Source organism: Triticum aestivum, chromosome 2A (assembly GCF_018294505.1).
Source record: "Triticum aestivum cultivar Chinese Spring chromosome 2A, IWGSC CS RefSeq v2.1, whole genome shotgun sequence".
NCBI classification, from domain to species: domain Eukaryota; kingdom Viridiplantae; phylum Streptophyta; class Magnoliopsida; order Poales; family Poaceae; genus Triticum; species Triticum aestivum.
The window spans coordinates 527706177-527717335 of record NC_057797.1 but is presented as its reverse complement, the minus strand read 5'-3'; the positions used below and the strand labels follow the sequence as shown (position 1 = coordinate 527717335).

Below are 11159 nucleotides of genomic sequence, written 5' to 3'. Positions count from 1 at the left end.
TCTCGGACCCAAAATCAGAGCCTGTGTCTACTGTCTCTTCCCCCCGATGTCCTCTGTCAATGACTGTATTAAATAAAAAGAGAGAAAATGTGTTTGATTGGTGTTAGCAGCCGATCGATGGGAACCAGCCGGCACTATTTTGGTTGTTCGTAAGCAAATGGTTGCATTTAATCGTCATCATTGATAGTGTTTGATAGTAGTACTATAACCATGAAATAATTGCAGGAAGGGAAGATAAATGCATGCTAGACGGCCGGAGTATTCTGTACTGACATCATGGACTGTGTCCCAAACATCTCCTCAATAGCAGCAGCCTGTACTATCAGGCTTCACAAAGCGGCAAGCATGATAAGATTATTAAGCATCTAGGAGTATCTGTGATACTAAGCTCCTTAGATATAGTACAGAAACACAACCATCAATCAGTTCGACTAGTACTCCAAAATACCAGCATAAAATAAAACGACTACTACTCCAATATACTTGTGTGTGTTTGGTCGTATATCGCTTAACACATCAGCTGGCACTTAATAATACTTCCTCAGTCCTAAAATTCTTGTCTTAAATTTGTCTAAATACGGATGTATCAAATCAAGTTTTAGTATTAAATACATCCGTATCTAGACTAATCTAAGACAAGAATTTTGAGACGGAGGGAGTACATAAGAACAAGTGTATTGGAGTAGGACAGAAAGAAAGGACCCCACAAAAAAATAATACTCCCTCCGTTTCAAAATAGATGACCCAACTTTGTATACGTGAGAGCATAATTGAGCACGGAATGACAAATAGCAGGACAGAAAGAAAGGAACTTTACGCCAAGGCAGACAGCTGATCAACATTGTAGACAGTATGTTTGTATATTTCCTTCTTCAATTGCAGCATGTATCTCGTGGACAACCATAGTTTCTTTTTTATTGGCCCAATATATGTATATGTACAGCGGCAATGGTACAGACTATTTACATTGGGGCGTGGCACACATGAGCAGCCACGCTTTCTCGTGAACTATGCACCTCTCAGATGCAGCTTCAACATGAGAACTATGCACCTCTGAGTTCATGTGATTATGTGGACCACTCATTGCTCCTTTTGTGCCTCTGGGAACAACTGCAGCGCTTGCGTCCTGCATGCACGGTTTCAGACACGTTTAGACAGCCCAGGTATCAATGAAACTAACAATTGTGCTGCTTGAAAATAAATTTTGAGCTGGGATTGCGAATACATGATACGCAGTATAGTCTACCCAAGCGTACTTCAGACTTGAAAGAGTAGGACTACAACAACAATAACAACAAAGCCTTTAGTCCCAAAGAAATTGGGGTAGGCTAGAGGTGAAACCCATAAGATCTCGCAACCAACTCATGGCTCTGGCACATGGATAGCAAGCTTCCACGCACCCCTGTCCATAGCTAACTCTTTGGTGATACTCCAATCCTTCAGGTCTCTCTTAACGGACTCCTCCCATGTCAAATTCGGTCTACCCCGCCCTCTCTTGACATTCTCCGCACGCTTTAGCCGTCCACTATGCACCGAATCTTCTGGAGGCCTGCGCTGAATATGCCCAAACCATCTCAGACGATGTTGGACAAGCTTCTCTTCAATTGGTGCTACCCCAACTCTATCTCGTATATCATCATTCCGGACTCGATCCTTCCTCGTGTGGCCACACATCCATCTCAACATATGCATCGCCGCCACACCTAACTGTTGAACATGTCGCCTTTTAGTCGGCCAACACTCAGCCCATACAACATTGCGGGTCGAACCGCCGTCCTGTAGAACTTGCCTTTTAGCTTTTGTGGCACTCTCTTGTCACAGAGAATGCCAGAAGCTTGGCGCCACTTCATCCATCCGGCTTTGATTCGATGGTTCACATCTTCATCAATACCCCCATCCTCCTGCAGCATTGACCCCAAATACCGAAAGGTGTCCTTCTGAGGTACCACCTGGCCATCAAGGCTAACCTCCTCCTAACACCTAGTAGTACTGAAACCGCACATCATGTACTCGGTTTTAGTTCTACTAAGCCTAAACCCTTTCGATTCCAAGGTTTGTCTCCATAACTCTAACTTCCTATTTACCCCCGTCCGACTATCGTCAACTAGCACCACATCATCCGCAAAGAGCATACACCATGGGATATCTCCTTATATATCCCTTGTGACCTCATCCATCACCAATGCAAAAAGATAAGGGCTCAAAGCTGACCCCTGATGCAGTCCTATCTTAATCGGGAAGTCATCAGTGTCGACATCACTTGTTCGAACACTTGTCACAACATTATCGTACATGTCCTTGATGAGGGTAATGTACTTTGCTGGGACTTTGTGTTTCTCCAAGGCCCACCACATGACATTCCGCGATATCTTATCATAGGCCTTCTCCAAGTCAATGAACACCATATGCAAGTCCTTCTTTTGCTCCCTATATCTCTTCATAAGTTGTCGTACCAAGAAAATGGCTTTCATGGTCGACCTCCCAGGCATGAAACCAAACTGATTTTTGGTCATGCTTGTCATTCTTCTTAAGCGGTGCTCAATGACTCTCTCCCATAGCTTCATTGTATGGCTCATCAGCTTAATTCCACGGTAATTAGTACAACTCTGAACATCCCCCTTGTTCTTGAAGATTGGTACTAATATACTCCGTCTCCATTCTTCTGGCATCTTGTTTCCTGAAAAATGAGGTTGAAAAGCTTGGTTAGCCATACTATCGCTATGTCCCCGAAACCTTTCCACACCTCAATGGGGATACAATCAGGGCCCATCGCCTTGCCTCCTTTCATCCTTTCTAAAGCCTCCTTGACCTCAGACTCCTGGATTCGCCGCACAAAACGCATGCTGGTCTCATCAAAGGAGTCGTTCAGTTCAATGGTAGAACTCTCATTCTCCCCATTGAACAGCTTGTCGAAGTACTCCCGCCATCTATGCTTAATCTCCTCGTCCTTCACCAAGAGTTGGCCTACTCCGTCCTTGATGCATTTGACTTGGCCAATATCCCTCGTCTTCCTCTCTCGGATCTTGACCATCTTATAGATGTCCCTTTCACCTTCCTCCGTGCCTAACCGTTGGTAGAGGTCCTCATATGCCCGACCCCTTGCTTCACCAACAGCTCGCTTTGCAGCCTTCTTCGCCATCTTGTACTTCTCTATGTTGTCTGCACTCCTATCCAGGTATAGGCGTTTGAAGCAATCTTTCTTCTCTTTAATCGCCTTCTGGACATCATCATTCCACCACCAGGTATCCTTATCTTCGCTTCTCCTTCCCCTGGACACTCCAAGCTCCTCCGAGGCTACCTTACGAATGCAAGTCGCCATCTCCGTCCACACATTGTTCGCATCTCCTCCTTCCTCCCAAGGGCCCTCATTAATGACCCTCTCCTTGAACGCTAGAGCTACCTCCCCCTTGAGCTTCCACCACTTCGTTCTAGCGACTTTGGCACGCTTATCCCGCTGGACACGAATCCGAAAGCGAAAGTCAGCAACCACCAGCTTATGCTGGGGTACAACACTTTCTCCAGGTATCACCTTACAGTCTAGGCACGCACGCCTATCTTCTCTTCTCGAGAGGATGAAATCAATCTGGCTAGAGTGTTGGCCACTACTAAAAGTCACCAGATGTGATTCTTTAATTCTTTCTTTCTAAAGAGGGTGTTAGCTACAATCATGTTGTAGGCTAGAGCAAAGCTTAAGACATCTTCTCCTTCTTGATTCCTGATGCCATAGCCAAAGCCCCCGTGCGCCCCTTCAAAACCTGTGTTAGATGTACCCACGTGGCCATTGAGGTCTCCTCCTATGAAGAGCTTCTCACCAATCGGTACACTCCTAACCATGTCTTCCAGGCCTTCCCAGAACTCCCTCTTGGTGTTCTCATTGTGGCCTACTTGTGGGGCATACGCGCTGATAACATTGAGAACCAAGTCCTCAACTACCAGCTTGACCAGGATAATCCGGTCCCCACGTCTCTTGACGTCTACCACTCCATACTTGAGGCTCTTGTTGATCAAGATGCCTACGCCATTTCTGTTTGCAGCCGTCCCTGTGTACCACAGCTTGAAGCCGGTATCCTCCACCTCCTTCGCCTTCTGTCCTCTCCATTTGGTTTCTTGGACGCAAAGGATATCAACACCTCTCCTCACCGTTGCATCAACTAGATCGAAGCTTCCCTGTCAGAGACCCTACGTTCCAGCTACCTAAGCGAATCCTCCTAGGCTCGGCTAACTTCCTTACCCTTCGCACTCATCGAGTCAAATGCGAAGACCCTTGCCCATTTTCCACTACATCCGGGCGCCGATGTAGCGCGCCACTAAGGATGCGACGACCCGATCCTCGCTCACTTGCCACCGTATCCGGATCAAGATACAGCGCGCCACCTTAGGGGTGACGGCCCGGCCCTTGCCCATTTTTCACCACACCCGGGTTCCGATGTAGCGCGTCGCTGAGAGGGTTACGCCCCAACGAAAATCTTTTGGGTTTCATCTCCATAAGAGTAGGACTGTAATCGAATAAATAAGTAGAGCAAATTGAAGGCCTAGCATCAATCATCCGTTCCCAATGTAGATGACACTTTAGATAGTGCTGAGTCAAACTTCTCTACTTTCAGAATTAATTAGTAAAGATATACTCCCTCCGTTCCATAGTGTAGTGTGTATAGATTTTTCCAAAAGTCAAACATTACAAACTTTGACCATGTTTGTAGACAAAAATATGTACATTTAACATACCAAATGCATATCACTGGATACATCATCAGTTATATTTTCAAATTGTATATGTTTAGAATTGTATATATTTTCAAATTGTATATGTTTAAAATCTATACGCATTACATTATGGAACAGAGGGAGTATTTTGATTGGTGAGGAACAATGGTAATATTAGCTTTATTATGTGAGAATAGTTTCGCAATCAAACTTTCTCGGTAATCTATTTTGGAACGGAGGGAGAATTCATTATCACCAGAAAGGCGGCACACTTTGTTACACTTCTGCAATCTATTAAAGTCTCAAGTAGCACAAACAGCTATTTGCGTCTATCAAGGATGTGAAGAGTGCTTACGTTAGTCGCTTCGCGACAAAGAACAAGGGTATTCTATTCAGTTTCCCTCCATGCAAAGATTTCAGTTCATCAATGGTTTGCTCTTCTTGTGTACCAGCAGCTGTCATGACAAACTGCAAAAAATAATATTGTAAAGTTGGACTAAGGATTTGCTGCATGGGTTTTACATCATGAAATACAAAACAAGCAGTCACACACACTTATAACACTATGAAAGGAATGGAATCGCTAGGTCATCCATAGAGCCTCATAATATGAACACGTGAGAAAATGTAGCATTGAAAGAAGAAGAAATTATATATCTAAGTAATCATGCTCCAGGCCAGGGGATGAGCACAAATTGGCAACAAAGAAAACTTGGGTATTGGATATAAGTACTACAAATGATTGATGTGAGCTTGTCTCCTTCTTTCAGCTATAAAAAAAATCATGCCAAGTGAAAATGGCTACTATGACATTGATTTTGGTGCCTAGACTTTATTGTGTTCATTGTGCAAAGAAAGAAAAATGCATAGTGAGAACAGTCTTTTTGCTAGAAATGAGAAAGACATTATCGCAAAGTCTTAGAAGCCATCAAATGACCAGAGCAACACCCGCTTTTAGAAAGTGCTTGTCCATACCAGTGGGTATAGTATTGCCATCACACCATAACTTGTAAGAGGAGAGAAGAAGAAAATCGGAAGTACACATGGACTACCTGAGGAAGCAATACGGCACCAGAGATCATATCAGAATTGTGGAAATATCAGCTAGCAGCATATGAGCTCTTAAAGAGTAATAAGCGTAATGAACAACATGACAATAGTAAGCTAGTTTTGTAAGAAATAAAACGTAAGCTAAAATTAAAAAACAACGCTCGGTTACAATAGGTGTTCATTGAACATCTCATGTGGAATAGGATGCAAGTTCTTTAAACTGCACAAGGAATATGTGCCTTGGGAATAGCAGGGAACCTATCAGAGATGTGCATGTCCATTCAAGTTTGGAGAAGATTCCTTGACCACCAAAAAAATGTATATCAAACCGGAAGTACTGAAGCATGAGGTTCTTACCATGAAGTCAAGAACCCATGCATACAGCTGCAAAACGACTTTGGCAGGAGTAACTACCGGGAAAGCAAAAGGTTCCTTTTACACAGCTACATTTGCCTAACTCTAGTAAGAAGATGAAACACGTATTTTGCACCATATGATGACAACAATGCACATACCAAATCCGGCAAAGAAAGCCCAATTTGACTCAAAGAAATCAAGCCGGTGGTTCAGGCTCACTGCAAAGAAGTTCCACTTGTACCTGACAAAATGAGTTGGCAAACTTTACAAGGTAATAAAGTAACCTTTCTGTATAGCACTTGAGGAGAAGGTTGAATGGGTGATAAAAGGCATTCAGATGTACATACTCGAAGCAGTAGTAGGCATACATCAAAGACAGTAACATGAAGTTCATTGCCTTACCAAGGTAAGGTATGTAACCAATCACTGTAACCTGCATGACATCTAGAACATAAGAAAAATGCAGGTACTACGAAAAATAGCACCATGTAAGCTCAAATAAGCAGGAGATACAAAATGTATAAAACATGGTTAATGAAATTAGGTGTCCGGTGAGAAATGAAGATTAAGCAAACATGAGCATAGAACAAATACCTCAGCAAAGAAAATAGTCAAAAGAAGTATCGAATAGACCTGCTCTCCAACACCAATCGCAACCCTAACAACAAAGTGTTAGCACACGAAGCATGTAAAATCCAACCAGGTGCCAACAAGTTTAAATGTGAACACACCCATCAAATCCTTCAGGCCTATCTGCTGATACAGATGTGCTGTGAGGGTCAGAGTCAGATGCTTGACTTGCATCCAGCTTCTTACTTTTCACAACAGCCAAAGCATGCTTAGCAATGTCACCATACCTAGCGTAAGATGGTCAAGATCACAAAAAGGTAATGGATATTCCCTTGTTTAGCATCTGAAACATGTTTATCTTGAGGATAGTAAAACAAGGTTTCGTACCTGTAACAACAAAAGATGGCATAAAAATCAAGAACTGGATTTTCCACAGAAAAAAGAAATCTAAATAAACCTCCAACAAAATACAAGTTAACTTATTTTCAGTTTACTTTTTGTGGTGTGGAAACCATATGAGCGCAACATATACAATACACATAAGATTAAAAAGCATAAGTTGAACAGCTTTTAGCTACATCTCCCAGATTCAGTAACAAACATATGCACAAGTAAGCACTGTTCTTAAATGAAAATAGTCATAAAACCATCAATCAGATGACGAAATAATTTTCCGGAACTCGTGGCATGGTGCATTGAAATGAAACAAATTTTGACGTGAGTGTACCAAGGCTCTAAAGTGGCTTGCTGGCATATTGAAGTTTGAAGACATAGTTGCTGCAGCATATATCATTACCATATCAGTAATAGAAATTTGGAAATCCAGAAATTTCTGAAACTAAATTTGAAAGTGTCAACCAAAACCATTTCATTGAGGTTTGATACATATATTACATACAATCATAAACTCAATACTTATAACACATTTATTTTACAATTTACTTATAACAAAATTGAAAAGCATATTAACCGCTGCTGCTACATGATTCCCTTATGAACTGGAACAAGGGTCTACTCTTCAAAGGAAAAGAAATCAACAGTTTCACAAATAAGGGAAGTAAGCCACCAAGTAGTGAGAGGGACTCAGCATACCAAAGTGTACTTATTATAAAGCTGAAGATGTAGAGGGGATAAAACCAAAATACCTGAAAGAGTACATCAATTATAAGAAGCAACACAAATAATAGTGATGCATGATATTTGGGGGGAAAAGAGAATTTTAATGACAGAACATACTAAGGTACCACAAACAGTAGAGCACCAAAGGACATGATAATAGAATCGGACAAACAGCTCGTGTTGGTGTTTCTCATCTAGGTTTTTATAACACCAAGTATGTCACTGGGAAAATGTAAAAGAGGCTTGAAGACAAGTAGCATTTTGCATTTGAAACAGTACTGCCACATCACGAACTTTGTTACCAGATCCTCAAGTTCTATTAAATTTGCGTGCATCATTGAAAGATAACTACCAGCTGAAAATAACTCCAATGCCAGTTCCTACTTCTCCAGCATACATTGGAGACGAAAATAGTGAATTGTCGTTAATGATCATTGATCAATACTTATGTGACAATATATTCAAAGCCAAAAGCCAATAACTTGTAATTGAAGGGGAGAACTCAAAATTGGTGAGCAAAGATTGACATGCCGTTATATGTTTGTCTAAAGCAAAACACCCTTGGAGGATGCTAATGGCGATAAAGAGCACTTACATAGAAAATCTCGACAAGCCCCGAACGTAAGAACGAATACAAGGCAACAGCTGTTGTGTGATCACATAGATGTTGTCCCCATGATTGATCGCATTGCTCGGGCAGTATCCATAGAAGAGTTGGAATGACCACTGATTTCAAGGTTAGCAAGCTATAAAGAACAAGAACTATTTTAAATAGGTATTCATGGAATGGGACACGGAAGAGAAAACCAGGATCATTCATAACAAAATCAGGAGACTGGTGCTGATCAGAACTGTAGAATATAATTCCCTTAATACAGAAACGAAGTAAAAAAGGAATCCATTGAACCTCCCTGTGGCCAGATTCCACTATATTTTGCAATAATGACGGAACAAACATCAAATGACAAAGTAAACTGGAGTAACTGAAGTGACAAACAGGAGTAGGGAAATAAGAAAACGGAATTCTTATTGTGCCCTGCATAGATCCAAACAGAATCAAGCTACGTCTCATTCGGCGGCAGATCTGGCTGTTGAAGTGTATAACTGTATATGTGGATTGCCTAGCCCTTTCCATCAGTTCGGAATTTTGGTTGTGTTGGCTAGTGCATGAAGCTTAACATGGTATTAGAGCTTAGGTTATTTTTTTAGCACGTGCAACTCGTGCGGATCCGATTTTGCGCCGCCACCCCACATCACACGTGAGAGGGGGTGTTTTGTGTATATGTGGATTATCTAGCCCTTTCCATCGGTCCAGACTTTTGGTTGCGTTCGCTAATGCATGAAGCTTAACACTGGCAACGGGCGCCGGCTGGTCCTATGTGTAATGCCCCGGCCACAACCACCGGTTCCCAACCGTTACACCTAGTGGGATCGATCTAGACTGGCGGCAGAAACCAACACTAGTCTTTCCTGCGCACTTTGTCCTCACTCATGCGCACCAGGGGTCAACTTCCGGGTCGGTCACCCATCCTTAAATTGCTCCAAGCCAAGCACGCTTAACTTTGAGGTTCCTTGCAGATGGGCTCCTGGAAAATAAGGAATTCCTTGTTGATATGAGTAGTCTATCATTCCTATTAAGCCAAGATGTCACACTGCGGCTTGCTGGTGCGGAACGGGGCTGGCGGGATTGGCTACGCAAGGCGGGTGCTGGCTTTGGTACTCGCCGACCGGACGGGTCAGGGATCCAGGCGCAGCTCTGCTCAGATCTGGCGTCGATGGTGAGTTCAGACGGCTCGTGGGGTATTGGCGACGTGAGTGTCGCCTCTTGCGGGCAGGTCCTTCTGCTTGGGGAGTGCCCTCAGTCGTGCCAGCTGGGTGCCCAAGGCTTGGCTTCGCCTTCTTCCTCGCTGCTCGGGGAGTGGCGGATGCGGTTGTTCAGGGCACAGTGGTGGCTGCTACTCAGCAGCATGGTGGCGGCTCGCTGCTGGGAGCTTGGCGGTGCATGGCAGGGGGGAGGTGGCGGTGGTTCTGGCCTCGGTTTCGGCCGGCACTGATCTGGTTTCTGTGATGGCTGCTCACATCCTGCGGTGGGGGCCTGATGGATCCTGGCTGCATGTGAAGGTGCGGTTGCTGTCATGCCGGTGGGGATCTGCACAGGCTTCGGGTGTGAACCCAGCATCGGAACTGCCCATGCTGGCGGCAAAGGCATCTGTGGACATCGTTTTCCTCGCGGAGGTGCCGTTGTGGAGCTCGTTGCAACCTCTTTTTTTTTTGTTTCGTGGTATCCGGGTGAAAGCCTATGATCAACCTTGCCTGATTGGATAACGGTGGTGTGTCCTCACATCACTTCTTCTTTGGAGGCGTCATCTTGGAGACCCCAATGACGGCTATCATTACTGCGTGGAGCTGGAGGGGTGTGTTCGGTGGTGGTGGTGCAACCAGCTGGGGTTCGACGGTGGTGACATCTTTTCGGGGCTGGCAATGACACCGTTTGGTGTTGTTGAGCGGCCAAATGCTTCCCCGTGTCTCTTCTTCAGCGGTGTTCCTTTGGGGTCTCGCGGCGGTGCCTTTGGTGCCGTAGTGCTGCCATTTGCTACCCCTCGTGATGTTCTTCTACTCAGCAACCCAGAGATCTCCTCTTTTTGCCAAGTGAACTACCTATAATTGTTTGTCCGGCCACTGCTTGGATCCTTAACTTTTGTCAACTTGAAGCTGTGTGTGATCTCCATTTACACTCCATCATGGTCTATGTCCAGCCTTGGTAGAGATATTTTCTTCTGAGGCACTCTCTGTGAGCATTCACTTCGCTACTCCATTTGTTCTCTCTGTGAATGATCATTGAGCCAAAGTTTTCCCCTCCGTCAACCTTGCCACGGGCAAGACCACCCTAATGTTGGGTGTTGGATGGCTCGAGGCTGGTTTTGGTGCAGTTCCTCGATGATGGATCCCTGCGTTATCCTGTGTCCGTGGTTTCAGCGTTGCTGTTGTTGGTGTACTCGGAGACTGATGAATTTGCCTCCGTGCTGCCTCTGCCGCATTTTCTTGCCTTGTCAGTCTCTCTTCTGCTTGTGTTTCCATGTACATGCTTATGGCATAACCTGTGCTGCATCCCTCAACCAACTATGCTTTCTTGGTTCACCCTTGTGTTCTGTTATAACTTTGTACGTGGGTTCTGTGTTTTCCTTGTTATGTACTCCCTCTGTAAAGAAATATAAGACCTTTTAGATCACTAATTTCTTTACAGAGGGAGTATCGTTTTCGGCTCAGTTTTCCTTATAAACAGGGTCAATTTGTTGAGGTTTACAATCTAATTTCTCTTATAAATAGGATCACTCTCTTGGCATATGGACAGCTTTGAG

The 11159-nt window shown here is 44.0% G+C and overlaps 1 protein-coding gene across 1 annotated transcript; it reads right to left on the bottom strand.

Moving 5' to 3' along the window:
• Positions 1 to 841: 841 nt before the first annotated feature.
• Positions 842 to 11142, bottom strand: LOC123189241 (protein EI24 homolog). Its single transcript, XM_044601612.1, has 9 exons — positions 8396 to 11142; positions 7774 to 7826; positions 6843 to 6968; positions 6706 to 6769; positions 6459 to 6544; positions 6270 to 6352; positions 5680 to 5756; positions 5060 to 5172; positions 842 to 1126 (listed from the first exon to the last, which is right to left on the bottom strand). Exons 1-9 carry the CDS (start codon positions 8933 to 8935, stop codon positions 1081 to 1083), a joined length of 1188 nt encoding a protein of 395 aa, XP_044457547.1. The 5' UTR covers positions 8936 to 11142; the 3' UTR covers positions 842 to 1080.
• Between the last annotated feature and the right edge of the window lie 17 nt (positions 11143 to 11159).

Bases quoted from the DNA above. Each gene is read 5' to 3' on its own strand.
- LOC123189241 (XM_044601612.1), bottom strand. From the start codon at position 8,935: ATGGAAAGGGCTAGGCAATCCACATATACAGTTATACACTTCAACAGC. The intron at 6,545-6,705 runs GTATTTGTTCTA...GATGTCATGCAG, and splicing joins TGACTATTTTCTTTGCTGAG to GTTACAGTGATTGGTTACAT. The intron at 1,127-5,059 runs GTAAGCACTCTT...CCGTGCATGCAG, and splicing joins TTTGTCGCGAAGCGACTAAC to GACGCAAGCGCTGCAGTTGT.